This window comes from Polyodon spathula, chromosome 10 (genome assembly GCF_017654505.1).
Source record: "Polyodon spathula isolate WHYD16114869_AA chromosome 10, ASM1765450v1, whole genome shotgun sequence".
Classification (NCBI taxonomy): Eukaryota; Metazoa; Chordata; class Actinopteri; order Acipenseriformes; family Polyodontidae; genus Polyodon; species Polyodon spathula.
The window spans coordinates 68181-84270 of record NC_054543.1 but is presented as its reverse complement, the minus strand read 5'-3'; the positions used below and the strand labels follow the sequence as shown (position 1 = coordinate 84270).

At 42.0% G+C, this 16090-nt stretch overlaps 1 protein-coding gene across 3 annotated transcripts in view; it reads right to left on the bottom strand.

Moving 5' to 3' along the window:
• Positions 1 to 6798: 6798 nt before the first annotated feature.
• Positions 6799 to 16090, bottom strand: part of abcc2 (ATP-binding cassette, sub-family C (CFTR/MRP), member 2) — a 28067-nt gene continuing 18775 nt past the window's right edge. For all 3 annotated transcript variants that reach the window (XM_041261437.1, XM_041261439.1, XM_041261438.1), the window contains 8 exons: positions 12313 to 12512; positions 11719 to 11845; positions 11221 to 11322; positions 10684 to 10827; positions 10207 to 10365; positions 9715 to 9881; positions 9125 to 9319; positions 6799 to 7247 (listed from right to left, as the gene is read on the bottom strand). In XM_041261437.1, the coding sequence (XP_041117371.1) occupies positions 7118 to 7247; positions 9125 to 9319; positions 9715 to 9881; positions 10207 to 10365; positions 10684 to 10827; positions 11221 to 11322; positions 11719 to 11845; positions 12313 to 12512 (1224 nt within the window). In that variant the 3' untranslated portion in view covers positions 6799 to 7117. The remainder of the gene's footprint in view (positions 7248 to 9124; positions 9320 to 9714; positions 9882 to 10206; positions 10366 to 10683; positions 10828 to 11220; positions 11323 to 11718; positions 11846 to 12312; positions 12513 to 16090) is intronic.

Here is a 16090-nt window from a genome sequence, read left to right as displayed (position 1 = left end):
GTGTATATATATATACAGTGTTTAGTTTTGCTCATGCTAGATTTGTGTTGAGATTTTGTTACATGTTATGCTGTTAGATTTATGTGGAGGTTTAGTTCAGGTGTGTTTTATTGAAAGGTAACACTGCTGCTGTAGCTATGCTGTTATATTCGTGGCTCGTGGCTGTGCAGAGTGTGTGTTCATACCTGTACTAACCAGTGTGAGTGTTCATGTTGCATGCTGTGTGGGTCTCTGGCAGCACCCTGGGGTTTGTCTCAATGCAGTGAATGTAGAGTCTTCTGATGCCTGTGTGTTCTCTTGCAGAGTTGGAGATGTGAATCCCGCTCTGTGTGCTTGTCTCGAGAAATACTTGAAGAATGAAGAGTTAAGTGTATTTGACGTTGCTTCCTTCTGTGGTAATGCAGATGAAATGTAACTGTAGCTACATTCAAAAGTGCAGTTTAATTGATTCATGGAAGTGTAATGTTAAATGTAGTGGGAATGCAGGATTTGTATTCAATTTGAAATACGAATGTTCATGCATGTATTGAAATGTACACTATTTTATGTTGAAGCAGTTTTATGAAGTTACAATGACATGCATGTAATGTTATAACATTCAAACAGCTAAGTAACATTCATGCATATTAAACCCTCAACACAGCAAGTTGTATTTGCAAGACATTTTATTTCAAAGCGAGTTGTTGACTTTTTGAAGCAGAGTAGCTTGAAGAGAAGCATTGTAGTATTTTAAAGGAAGTGAAGTTGAGTTAGGAGTTGTCAGTTTGTCAGTGTATTGAGTAGTGCTTGTTGCCCTGTCTGTCTGTGCTGATGGCTCCTGTTTGCACACTGGCACTCAGGTGACTCCTCCCCCTTCTAGTCATGCCTTTTAGAGTCCATTTAGAGATTTGACTGACATTTTTCCATAACTCTGCAGATGCTGATAACGTTCGGAATGCTGGTGATTTTAATGTGGGCTGCTGTGATCATCCTGTCTCCTGGTCAGCTGTCCACCTCGCTGCTGTGATCATCCTGTCCCCTGGTCAGCTGTCCACCTCGCTGCTGTGATCATCCTGTCCCCTGGTCAGCTGTCCACCTCGCTGCTGTGATCATCCTGTCCCCTGGTCAGCTGTCCACCTCACTGCTGTGATCATCCTGTCCCCTGGTCAGCTGTCCACCTCGCTGCTGTGATCATCCTGTCCCCTGGTCAGCTGTCCACCTCGCTGCTGTGATCATCCTGTCCCCTGGTCAGCTGTCCACCTCGCTGCTGTGATCATCCTGTCCCCTGGTTAGCTGTCCACCTCGCTGCTGTGATCATCCTGTCCCCTGGTTAGCTGTCCACCTCGCTGCTGTGATCATCGTGTCCCCTGGTCAGCTGTCCAACTCGCTGCTGTGATCATCATGTCCCCTGGTTAGCTGTCTAGCTTGCTGTTGTGGTCATCATGTCCTTAGTCAGCTGTTCAGCTTGTTGCAGTGGTCATGTTGTCCTCTGGTCAGCTGTCCACCTCGCTGCTGCAGAAGTTTGTTTGGGGCTGGGACATTGTTCTCAACAGACAGATGTTTTTTGCCATTTGTTAAACTTTGAAGAGGACCTGCAAGTTTGTCTTGTAGTCTTTACTGCAGTGATGTTGGAGTTTATTTATTTGAGAATCTGTGTTGGATAATGTGCTTTTTGACAGTGAAGTTGCTTTTAAAAAACAAGAAAAGAATATGTACACAATCTCTAACTCACTGTTTGACAAATAAAAAAGAAAGAAAATTAGTTTTATTACAAACAACAGTTCTATTAAATGGCCACACGATGGCAGCATTGGATAAGGAATGGAGACAGCTACGTTCTGCCCGTCTTCATAAAGTTCACTGCCTGCTCTGCCCGTTGTAACCCGCTCGACGGAGCCGCGACGAATTAATGAGTTCACCCGGGGCGTGTCTCAGTGTGAAACAGCTGGACCTCATTAAATATGTTGGTCTGTGGAAGAATTAAGCCAAGAGAGGAGGTGTTTGCTTTTGTTTTGCAGATTACGATGGACGGAGCTCTTAAACCAAGTGAATACACAACCAGTGAAGTTGACTGTAAAAAACAATTCAAGTTATACTGTTAATATGATTGTTTAGTGTGTTTTAAGAATGTTTCAGAAATGTCTTTATATTTGAACGGGGGGGGGGGGGGGGGGGGGGGGTCCAGATTAATCCGACTCATTTCAAAGGGATGCTGAGATGTCCAAATTTAAAACGAAATGTTGCTTTACTAAACCAGCAGTTCTATTAAATGACCACAAGATGGCAGCATGAGACCATTTTACAACCACAGCGGTGTCTGAAATGCGGTCCGTGTTGAGGAATGTAGGAGCAGCAGGCGTTGCTGTTCCTCCACTCCGCGTCCTGGGTACCGTTTGTTCTCCTTTTATTTCTGTATTTTCTCATTTGATCTCTTCTAAAACTACAAGCCCTTCAAGGTGTGTCTTTTTATTTGATTATTTCTTATATATTAATAGGTGATTTTGTATTTGCTATAATGTTGTACTGTTCTCTCCTACGTGTTTTATTTCATTACATTTTCGTAAAATATGACATCCATGAACTTGCTAGTCTTGCATGACACATTCCTAACTACTGTTATTTCTGGTCATCTGAGCGAGGATCCTGCTGCAGAACCAAAGGAGCCACACTCATGAGGGTTTGCACATAATGTCTGCATGTCTCAGTGATAAGGAGCCACACACATGAAGGTTTGCAAATAATGTCTGCATGTCTCAGTGATAAAGTGACCAGCTTATGAAGTCCTTAAACTGGCACAGTATGGAAATATTGTGAACAATTTCCAAGCTGCGTGGAAACTCTGGGTTTTTTATTTTCACTTTGGCAAGGTTTGATCTAATAACATATTGAAAGTGAATGCAGAGACTCATAGTGATATTGTCTATAGACATGGGGTCAACCTTCATTGCTATGCTGATAACACCCAGCTATCTGTCTCTAAAACCAGGTGCTGTCTCTTTTATAAAAAATGTGTTGCTGATATGAAGGTATGGATGTCTAATAATTTCTTTATTTTAAAACAGAGATAATGATTTTGGAATCAAAAGATAAAAAAAAAAAAAAAAAAAAAAAAAAATATCTGTCTGCCTTCACAGAGGGTAGTTTCCCATCTGGGTGTAATTTCTGACCTTGACCTCTTCTTTGAGCCACATATTTGGAATACAATTAAAGTATCTTTCTTTCACCTTAGAAATATTGCCAAGGTGAGGCACTTCCTTTCACAGCAAGATGTTGAGACACTGATGCATGCCTTCATATCTTCTAGAATTGATTACTGTAATGCCCTGTTCGCTGGAATTCCAAACTGTGTCTGTCACAATTGCAGCTTGTACAAAATGCTGCAGCTAGGGTGCTAACCAAAACAAAAGAAAAGCACATTACCCCAGTGTTAGCAGCCCTCCAGTGGCTCCTGGTGCTGTCCAGGTTTGACTTTAAGGTCCTTCTTATTGCCTATAAAACCCTAAATGGTTTGGTTCCGGTCTATTTCAAGGATCTTTTAGTCCCATGTGCCCCTGGCCGGCCACTCCGATCCCAAGATGCAGGGCCGCTATCTGTCCCAAGGATTTAAAAGCAAAGAACAGGTGGTACAGCATTCAGTCACAAGGCACCTCAACTCTGGAATGCTCTGCCATGCACAGTGAGAGAAGCACTTACATTGGCAATTTTTCAACATAAATTAAAAACATACTTTTATAATAGGGCCTTTATATCTTTAGAATATTTCTTTATTATATTGTTTTATTCCTATTTATTTGGTTTGAGTTCCTTCTCTGTTGTTTTTATTTGCTTTAATTTTAAAATGTTGTTTCTCTTGCTGTTTTTATTGTTTATATTGTTTTATAAAAATGTCTTTTTATTGTTAAAAGTGCCTTGGAATGGCCTGCCATGAAAAGTGCTTTATAAATAAAATTTGATTTGATTTGATATTGGAGTGGAGTCTTTTACTTTCAAAAACATTTTAAGTGAGTAAATAATCTTACTGTCGTTGTTATTTCATTTCTACACAAGTATGGTTATTACACCACACAGAAGCAATTCAGTAATAGTAAATTCTGAGATTTGATTTTATTGCTGATTGCTGCTGCAAATTTAGTCCCTTTTCTGCTGAAGAAACTGTGTCTTCTCTCTTTCATTTCCACTTTCCATCTCACTCTATCCTATCTCTATGCTACCCTAACCTGTGAAGTGCAGAGGCTCCCTGGTAACCTGTCACAGTGCACTGACTCGCTGGTAACCTGTAACAGTGCAGAGACTCGCTGGTAACCTGACACAGTGCACAGACCCTCTGGTAACCTGTGACAGTGCACAGACTCGCTGGTAACCTGTAACAGTGCAGAGACTCGCTGGTAACCCGACACAGTGCACAGACCCTCTGGTAACCTGTGACAGTGCACAGACTCGCTGGTAACCTGGCACAGTTCACAGACTCGCTGGTAACCTGTGACAGGGCAGAGACTCACTGGTAACCTGTGACAGTGCACAGACTCGCTGGTAACCTGACACAGTTCACAGACTCGCTGGTAACCTGTGACAGTGCACAGACTCGCTGGTAACCTATGACAGTGCACAGACTCCCTGGTAACCTGTGACAGTGCACAGACTCGCTGGTAACCCGACACAGTGCACAGACTCGCTGGTAACCTGTGACAGGGCAGAGACTCGCTGGTAACCTGACACAGTGCACAGACTCGCTGGTAACCCGACACAGTGCACAGACTCGCTGGTAACCTGACACAGTGCAGACTCGCTGGTAACCTGTGACAGTGCACAGACTCGCTGGTAACCTGTGACAGTGCACAGACTCGCTGGTAACCCGACACAGTGCAGACTCGCTGGTAACCTGTGACAGTGCACAGACTCCCTGGTAACCTGTGACAGTGCACAGACTCGCTGGTAACCCAACACAGTGCAGACTCGCTGGTAACCTGTCACAGTGCACTGACTCGCTGGTAACCTGTAACAGTGCAGAGACTCACTGGTAACCCGACACAGTGCACAGACGCCCTGGTAACCTGTGTCTGTGCAGAGACTCGCTGGTAACCTGACACAGTTCACAGACTCGCTGGTAACCTGTGACAGTGCACAGACTCGCTGGTAACCTGACACAGTGCAGACTCGCTGGTAACCTGTGACAGTGCACAGACTCCCTGGTAACCTGTGACAGTGCACAGACTCGCTGGTAACCTGTGACAGTGCAGAGACTCGCTGGTAACCTGTGACAGGGCACAGACTCGCTGGTAACCTGACACAGTGCACAGACTCGCTGGTAACCTGTGACAGTGCAGAGACTCTCTGGCATACCCTTGTGTACTGCAGATAGAGGGGTCTGAAGAGCTGATCTAATCGGCAGATCTATATACATTTAATTACTAAAAAAAAAAAGGTTTTGAGAAAAGCGACACCTCTAACATTGCATTAACCACTTTTATTATACTGTTTGATTGCTTTATGAAAACAAGTTTACCCAATCCCCTTTTTTTAGAATACTTTTTATAAGACAAAAAAGAAAAAGCATGTACATAAAAACAGTGAAAAAAAAAGTATATTTCCAGAGTGAAATGAAGACTCCTGTTTACTGACATGTTCAAAGTTCAGGGTGATAATGAAACAGAAATTATCAACGTCTCGTCACTACACTAGGAGTCCCATGCTGACTGTACCAGCACTGCTGACTACACTGGACGTCTCACACACTTTCAAAAGAAATGAGGACACAGCATTTACATGAAAACAGCAGAGCGAACCCTTTATTAGAACCAGTCCAGGAATGTATTGTATCAGCACGGGACACTGAGGGCACAGGCTGTCATGCAGCTTTATAAACTGAAGCCTCAAATTCAAAACTACTATTATTCTTCAAAAATCTCAGTCAATCTAAATCCAGCAAAAATGCTGCAATGACACTGACCCTCTCCTATATAAAAATCTTACACTCCCTTCTAATCTCTAGTGAGGAATGGGAACCCTGTATTACAAATCTTCTACCTCCTGTAGCCTGCAAGACAAATCATGTCAAAGTAATAAATACTAAACATTTACATCTCCTCCTGAGGTAAGGCCAGGGAAGTACTTCCAATCCTATTAGAACTCTCCCTGACCTCTCTGCTAGTCGCTCTCCTCCTGAGGTAAGGCCAGGGAAGCACTTCCAATCCTATTAGAACTCTCCCTGACCTCTCTGCTAGTCGCTCTCCTCCTGAGGTAAGGCCAGGGAAGCACTTCCAATCCTATTAGAACTCTCCCTGACCTCTCTGCTAGTCGCTCTCCTCCTGAGGTAAGGCCAGGGAAGCACTTCCAATCCTATTAGAACTCTTCCTGACCTCTCTGCTAGTCTCTCTCCGCCTGAGGTAAGGCCAAGGAAGCACTTCCAATCCTATTAGAACTCTCCCTGACCTCTCTGCTAGTCGCTCTCCTCCTGAGGTGAGGCCAGGGAAGCACTTCCAATCCTATTAGAACTCTCCCTGACCTCTCTGCTAGTCGCTCTCCTCCTCAAGGAAGCGCATTTATAATCCTATAATAAAACAATGATGTTCTTGTACAGCTTGCAAGCAGTCTACTGGAAGATGGCCCAATTGGGTGAAGATGGTCCAGTGTGTTGAAGACAGTCCAGTGTGTTGAAGATGATCCAGTATGTTGAAGATGGTCCAGTGTGTTGAAGATGGCCCAGTGTGTTGAAGACGGTCCAGTGCTGAAGATGGACCAGTGTGTTGAAGACAGTCTAGTGTGTTGAAGATGGTCCAGTATGTTGAAGATGGTCCACTTAGTTACTCATCGGCCCAGTATGTTGAAGATGGTCCAGTGTGTTGAAGATGGCCCAGTGTGTTGAAGACGGTCCAGTGCTGAAGATGGACCAGTGTGTTGAAGACAGTCTAGTGTGTTGAAGATGGTCCAGTATGTTGAAGATCAATCAATCTTTATTTTATATAGCGTCTTTCATAGTGGACCACCATCACAAAGCGCTTTACAAGATGCAGTAACAACAAAAAATCCATAATACTTTATACTTTAAAAAGAAGGCCCAGTGGGTTGGCTCCAATGTCTCTCGTAATTCATCTTGCAGAATGGTCAGGACTCAGTTTGTGTTGGTCTCTCCCATGGGAGGTTAGAGTGCTGTGTCATCCATTGTGGCAATCCCAGCATCCTTCGCCATGGCATAAAAGTAGCCCTGCTTTTGAAGTAGTTGTCTGGGGGTATCAAACTCCACAATCTTCCCTGCGCTCAAAACCATCACTCTGAAAAGGAAGGTGAAAATGGGACTTCTTACTGTCAAAACCCTCTTATCTTTCAGAAAGAGGCAGCAACCTCGGCAGCATAAATGTGATTCCAGCCCTGCCTGTCACCAGTATGAGCCGTAACTCCCTTGTATCTGAAAAATCCCATTATTCATCACTCCCAGTAGAAACAGCACTTTATAGCCTTCAAACTCTGCGATCATACACTACCCTCCACAAGGATATCAGTAACATACACCCCCACAATCAAATTATTCCAATCGGATGTCAAACAATGTTAATGAAAAGGTTCATGACATTTAATTGAATCCAGCTGTACTATATTCCCTTCACAGAGGATTTCATCCCCAGCAGGGTATAATACATGCAGAAGGAGCAGATCATTCAGACTCCATGTATAATACATGCAGAAGGAGCAGATCATTCAGACTCCATGTATAATACATGCAGAAGGAGCAGATCATTCAGACTCCCTGTATAATACATGCAGAAGGAGCAGATCATTCAGACTCCCTGTATAATACATGCAGAAGGAGCAAATCATTCAGACTCCATGTATAATACATGCAGAAGGAGCTGATCATTCAGATTCCCTGTATAATACATGCAGAAGGAGCAGATCATTCAGACTCCATGTATAATACGCAGAAGGAGCAGATCATTCAGACTCCATGTATAATACATGCAGAAGGAGCAGATCATTCAGACTCCATGTATAATACATGCAGAAGGAGCAGATCATTCAGACTCCATGTATAATACATGCAGAAGGAGCAGATCATTCAGACTCCATGTATAATACATGCAGAAGGAGCTGATCATTCAGATTCCCTGTATAATACATGCAGAAGGAGCAGATCATTCAGACTCCATGTATAATACATGCAGAAGGAGCTGATCATTCAGACTCCCTGTATAATACATGCAGAAGGAGAGATCATTCAGACTCCATGTATAATACATGCAGAAGGAGCAAATCATTCAGACTCCATGTATAATACATGCAGAAGGAGCTGATCATTCAGATTCCCTGTATAATACATGCAGAAGGAGCAGATCATTCAGACTCCATGTATAATACATGCAGAAGGAGCAGATCATTCAGACTCCATGTATAATACATGCAGAAGGAGCTGTTCATTCAGACTCCATGTATAATACATGCAGAAGGAGCAGATCATTCAGACTCCATGTATAATACATGCAGAAGGAGCAAATCATTCAGACTCCCTGTATAATACATGTAGAAGGAGCTGATCATTCAGATTCCCTGTATAATACATGCAGAAGGAGCAAATCATTCAGACTCATTCAGACTCCATGTATAATACATGCAGAAGGAGCTGATCATTCAGACTCCCTGTATAATACATGCAGAAGGAGCAGATCATTCAGATTCCCTGTATAATACATGCAGAAGGAGCAGATCAGTCAGACTCCATGTATAATACATGCAGAAGGAGCAGATCATTCAGACTCCCTGTATAATACATACAGAAGGAGCAGATCATTCAGACTCCATGTATAATACATGCAGAAGGAGTTGTTCATTCAGACTCCATGTATAATACATGCAGAAGGAGCTGTTCATTCAGACTCCCTGTATAATACATGCAGAAGGAGCAGATCATTCAGACCCCCTGTATAATACATGCAGAAGGAGCAGTTCATTTAGACTACCTGTACAATACATGCAGAAGGAGAAGTTCATTCAGACTCCCTGCTAACTAAATAGCTTGGTTTCCTTGAATAGATGCAGTAATTGTCCCCTCTTGATGCAAACTAAAACTGCTTGCTGACATTGGCACTCGTGTTCTACTAGCTCCTCAAATGAATGTATAAGAAGAATCCGCACTGGCTTCCAGCTTCGCCCTTACCGGGAGCTGTCCATGACGGTGTGGAGACGGTGAGCAATGGTCAGCACGGTGCAGTGGGAGAATTCCGCCCGGATTGTTGTCTGGATCAAATTATCCGTCTCCAGGTCCACTGCTGCTGTGGCCTCATCCAGGATCAGAATCCGGGATTTCCGGAGTAGAGCTCTTGCCAGACATAGGAGCTGCCGCTGCCCCACACTGGAGGGGAAAGCAATTACACCAGAAATAAAAAAGAGCAATGTGATGAGTCAAAGGGGTTTCGGTTTTGGGGAAATTTAATTTTTTTAATTTTTTTTTTTTTTTTTTGATTTTTATTTTTTTTATAGGGACGGACGGTGACACATCTCTCCCTTTCGAAATACCAAAATGCATCACCAATGAGGGGTCCCTGAACACGTAAAGCAATCACTTTTTCAGCAATCAACAATTATTCAATCTATAACCCTGAATAACGTAACAGCAGACACTTCAGATCTGCTGTGGTTACTACTCTTCATTACAATTCACAGGGTTCAGTTGTAGTTATGGTTAGGGGGTTTCTGTTTAAAGCAGAGTGTAAACCAGCTGAAAGAGCATTATTGTGTCTTGATTACCTGAGGTTTTCCCCCCCTTCAGTGACCTCGTGGTTCAGTCCTTCCTGTAACTCTCCCACAAACTCCTTCAGATGGGAGAGCTCCATTGCCTTCCATATCTCCTGGTCAGTGAAGCTCTCAAATGGGTCCAGATTCCTCCTCAGAGACCCAGAAAACAGGACAGGGTCCTGTGGGCTCAGCAGGAGAAAATGACAACTGATGAACATGCCTGTGCTAGAGTCAGCCACTCAGTTCCACTGTGGAGTCTCAGCAGCATATACAGAAACAAAAAGTGAGTTTGCTACTTGGATAAAGACACAGGATATACTATAAGCTGTATACATGCTGGAGACGCTGTTTTACTCCACAGTATAAGCTATATAATAGGAAGACAGTGCAGACTGGAATCAAGAAGGAATTCAGTTAGATGAGTAGGTCTTTGAGAAGCGGCTTTGGGAAGCTTAAGGGAGAAAATGAAAGGAAATGATTGTCTGAGGAGGAAGACTGGGGTACCTGTGGGATGATGGTGAGTTTTTGCCTGAGGTCGTGAAGCCCGAGCGTGGCAATGTCAATCCCGTCAATCAAGATCCTGCCTCCTGCAGCCTCAATGACCCGAAACAGACAGTTTGTCAGGCTAGACTTCCCCGCGCCAGTCCTGCCCACGATGCCTATCTAAAGGAACACAGCGACACATGTGACCGTGGTAAGAGAACACAGCGCCAGTCCTTCCCACAATGCCTATCTAAAGAAACAGGTTGGCACACTGTGAACATGGCAAGAAAACACAGCACAAGTCCTGCCCACAATGCCTATCTAAAGGAATAGGACGGCACACTGTGAACATGGTAAGAGAACACATACAGGAACGCAAGCTGTTATAATACCACAATGCTTTAAGTGATGCATCTAAAGAGCTTCTATACTCAAGTTACACTGTTCCAGACATTTTGTTCCTCTATTGTAAGAGGGATGCAACCGTGTTTCCTGTACCTTTTCAGTGCTGCTGATGTCACATGTTATCCCATTCAATACCAGGTCCAACTCAGGCCTGTACCTAACTTTGTAGTTATCGAACTGGATCTTCCCATCCTCTGGCCAGTGTGGAGGTGGGCGAACGTCTGTGACCCAGGATGCCTAGGGAACAGGACAGAACCGGGCTTCAAAAATCATGTACAGGTATAGAACAAGAGAAATATTCCATGGTGGATAAAACAAATTGCTTTCAATGAAACACATGATTTAAAGATGAGACACCCTGCATTCCAGTCCTTTCATTTTAAGCACCAGCGATCGCAATAACAAGACTAACTTTTCTACATGTCTGTTAACCAGAAATATTAAACATAAAGAACATTAAAATTAAATGGAATACCATGCAGGGAAACCAACAATGCAATATGTCAAAATAATATGACCCCACATTCAAATACATTGTTATTATCCATATTGAGATTGTGCGGGAGTATGGAGATGGGAGCTGCTGGAACATTTTACATTTTACAGACCTCGGCTGTTCCTGATCAGTACCTCATTCTCCAGCTCGGTGTATTCGCACACTCTCTCCACTGCTACGATGTTAGTTTCCAGTTCAGAAGTCATCCTGACCAACCAGTTTAAAGTCTGAGTCACCTGAAAGAGAGAGGTGAGATACAGCATTAAGGAGTACCGAGTTAATTGGTGACCAATCAGAGACTTGTTAACAGATCACTGGTGAATTTTATATGTGGCAATTTGTAATTTATATACGGTATACAAATTGTGCAGCCTTATCATTACCTAACAAAACAAAACAAAAGAACAACCCTAACCCACTGCCCGCTAACCCTAACCCTAATAATCCTAACCCTAACCCACTGCCCGCAAGAACCCTAAACCTAACCCTAAACCACTGCCCGCTAACTGTAACCCTAACCCTAACCACTACCCGCTGACCCTAACCCTAAGCCTAAGCCTAACCCACTGTCCACAAAAAGAACCCTAACCCCAGCCCTAATCCACTGTCCGCAAAACGAAGCACAGACTTACATTGAGTGCATATGATATAGAGAGTCCAACCAGCCCACTGTCCAGAGAGTCGCGAGAAAGCACAGCAAACAGAGCCGAGAAGAACACCACCAGGTTCCCAACAAACTCCAACCGGACAGCAAGCCACCTGCGTGGGGAAAGTGAGGGCAAACATAACATCCCTTCTGCAACATGCTCAATGGAAATCAAAGCTTCATTTGATAATCATATAGTTATGCTTATTATTTAGCAAAGAATAGAAACTATATTAAACCATATTCCTGTATTTAACATCTGCTGATAAACTATTATAGTTTTTTTTACAATTATAATGCTAGCTTGGATGTCCCTGTTTAGGTAACAATAACCATGGTAACTATTCTAAATTCCAATAAACCAAAGCAACAAGAAAAGTACAAGTTTGGGAAAACTAAAAAAAACTTTAAAATGGTAAAAATTTACATTGTAAAAAAAAAACAGTGTGCGAATTACAAATAAGAAATTTTAAATGATATAAATACAAAAAAAATTTAATTTCCTAAAAACTTGAGCGATGTTCTCAAAAAAAGCAATGCAGTGCTGACTGATTCCCAGTGAGTGGTGCCCCCTCTTCACCTGTTGGAGATGATCCAGGGGTACACGCATTGCTGGTTCTTGTCGATGGTTGTCTCGTTGTGCTGGAGGAAGCGCTCTTGATGCCCGTATGCACGAATGACTGACAGGCCGGACACTGTTTCCCCAAAGTGGGAGTAGATGGGGGAGCGGGACACTGAATCTAAACGCCTTAGCTGCCTGGAAGTAGCAACATAGAAGCGCTGGAAGAGAAACACACATCCTGGAGGTGAGCGTCTAGACTTGGCTTTGAAAAACACTGCTTATTCAATATGGACCTTTTCAAATCTGCTATTCGCAAGAACAGAACAAACTAGTGTTCCAGGCACAAGTTCAGCTGCTGTATGAGATTATTAGCATACTTAGAACATAAGAACATAAGAAAGTTTACAAATGAGAGGAGGCCATTTGGCCCATCTTGCTCGTTTGGTTGTTAGTAGCTTATTGATCCCAGAATCTCATCAAGCAGCTTCTTGAAGGATGCCAGGGTGTCAGCTTCAACAACATTACTGGGGAGTTGATTCCAGACCCTCACGATTCTCTGTGTAAAAAAGTGCCTCCTATTTTTCCCTTTGTCTAATCTCCATTTGTGACCCCTGGTCCTTGTTTCTTTTTTCAGGTCGAAATGTCCCTTGGGTTGACATTGTCAATACCTTTTAGAATTTTGAATGCTTGAATTAGGTCGCCGCGTAGTCTTCTTTATTTAAGACTGAATAGATTCGATTATTTTAGCCTGTCTGGATACGACATGCATTTTAAACCCAGGATAATTCTGGTCGCTCTTCTTTGCACTCTTTCTAGAGCAGCAATATCCTTTTTGTAGCGTGGTGACCAGAACTGGACACAATATTCAAGATGAGGTCTTACTAATGCATTGTACAGCTTTAACATTACTTCCCTTGATTTAAATTCAACACTTTTCACAAGGTATCCAAGCATCTTGTTGGTCTTTTTTATATCTTCCCCACATTGTCTAGATGAAGACATTTCTGAGTCAACAAAAACTCCTAGGTCTTTTTCATAGAGTCCTTCTTTAATTTCAGTATCTCCCCAATGATTTTTATAATGCACATTTTTATTGCCTACGTGCAGTACCTTACACTTTTCTCTATTAAAATGTCATTTGCCATATGTCTGCCCAGTTCTGGATCTTGTCTAGATCATTTTGAATGACCTTTGCTGCTGCAACAGTGTTTGCAACTCCTCCTATTTTTGTGTTGTCTGCGAATTTAACAGGTTTGATTACTATACCAGAATCTAAGTCATTAATGTAGATTAGGATTAGCAGAGGAACTAATACTGATCCCTGTGGTACACCACTGGTTACCTTGCTCCATTCTGAGGTTTCTCCTCTACTCAGTACTTTCTGTTTTCTACATGTTAACCACTCCCTAATCCATTACATTTGTTTCCTTGAATCCCTATTGCGTTCAGTTTAAGAATTAATCTTTTAAGCGGGACTTAGTCAAAAGATTTCTGGAAAACTAAATAAACCACGTCATATGCTTTGCAATTATCCATTATCGATGTTGCATCCTCAGAAAAATCAAGCAGGTTAGTTAGACACGATCTCCCTTTTCTAAAACCATGTTGACTGTCTCCCAGGATACTGTTACCATATAGGTAATTTTCCATTTTGGATCTTATTATAGTTTCCATAAGTTTGCATATAATAGGACAGCTATTCCATTCCATATGGACATCTGGAAATAATTAATCAAAACGCATGGCTGAAGATGTGGTGCACACGGGAAGGCTTCACCTATCTTGATCATTGGACCACATTCTACAACGAGGACTATCTGTATAGACGGGATGGACTGCACTTAAATAACAAGGGAACCAGTCTACTTGGAGAAAAGATCCTCAAGCAGGTTCATAAGCATTTAAACTAGAAAGGAAGGGGGGAGAAATCAACAAAAAAACAGAAGGGAGACTGCATCAAAACAAGAACAACAACTCAGGTAAGACAACCATTAAATGTATTTATCTAAATGCTAGAAGAATCAGAAACAAAATTCTAGAACTTGAAGCTACTGCACTAACAGGTAACTATGATGTGATAGGTGTTACAGAAACTTAGTTGTCTGAGAGTGATGGGGACGAATATAATATTTGTGGGTATACACTGTATAGGAAAGACAGGCAGGACAGAAGAGGTGGAGGGGTAGCGCTATACATAAGAAACAGTCTTGAAGCTCAGGTGTTAAACCTGGACAAAGCAAATAAAACCGAATCAATATGGGTCAGAATAACGGACGAAAATTCAAAGGGCATAATAATAGGAGCATGCTATAGACTGCCAGATTCAGATGGTGAGCACAATAATCTGTTATACAATGACATTAGAAATGTGTGTAGCAAAGGAGAAGCCTTACTAATGGGGGATTTCAACTTCCCCCAAATAAAATGAGAAAACCCGGTGGGTAGCACGAAGGATGAAATAGAAATGGTGGAAATGACAAATGACTGCTTCCTAACACAATTTGTCAAGGCACCGACTAGAGGGGAGGCATGCCTTGATTTATTCTTTTCAAATAACGAAGATAGAATAACTAAAACAGAGGTCAGAGAGCCACTGGCAAACTCAGACCACAACATGGTCTCATTTGAAGTGTTTTTTAAAACCCCAAAAGTAATGACTAAAGCTAAGGTTTACAATTTTAGAAAAGCAAACTATGAAGGTATGAAACGGAGACTAACAGAAGTAGATTGGAGTAAAATAGAGAAAACACCCACAGAAGAAGGATGGTTGTTCTTCAAAAATGTAGTACTAGAGGCACAAAACAATTATATCCCTAAAGCAAAATGGTTTAATAGATCAATTAAAAAAAATATTCAGTGAAAAAAGGCACTTTACAGAGCATTAAAAAAGGACCAAAAAGAAAGTACGCAGAAAGAGTACACGGAACTGCAAACGCAAGTCAAAAAGGAAGTTACAAAGGCCAAGAGAGAAATAGAAATGAACATTGCTAAGGGAGCTAAAACCAATTCTAAAATGTTTTTCCAATATTACAACAGCAAGAGAACATTCAAAAGAGGAGATGTCTAAGAGATACAAATGGCAAAATCGTAGATGAAGAAAAAAAATAGCAAATATATTAAATGATTACTTTTCACAAGTTTTTACAAAGGAAGATACTGACAACATGCCCCACATGTCATCCAGTTCCTATCCAGTTTTAAATAACTTTAGCATAACTGAGGCAGAAGTGTTAAAGGGACTAGGAGCTCTTAAAATAAACAAATCCCCTGGGCCGGATGAGATCCTCCCAGTAGTACTCAAAGAAATGAAAGAAGTAATTTACAAACCGCTAACCAAGATCATGCAGCAGTCTCTTGACACAGGGGTGGTACCGACAGACTGGAAAATTGCAAACGTAATACCGATCCACAAAAAGGGAAACAAAACTGAACCAGGTAACTACAGACCAGTAAGCCTGACTTCTATTATATGCAAACTTATGGAAACTATAATAAGATCCAAAATGGAAAATTACCTATATGGTAACAGGGTCCTGGGAGACAGTCAACATGGTTTTAGGAAAGGGAGATCGTGTCTGACTAACTTGCTTGATTTTTTTGAGGATGCAACATCGATAATGATAAAGTCCCGCACAAAAGATTAATTCTCAAACTGAACGCAGTTGGGATTCAAGGAAACACATGTACATGGATTAGGGAGTGGTTAACATGTAGAAAACAGAAAGTACTGATTAGAGGAAAAACCTCAGAATGGAGTGTGGTAACCAGTGGTGTACCACAGGGATCAGTATTAGGT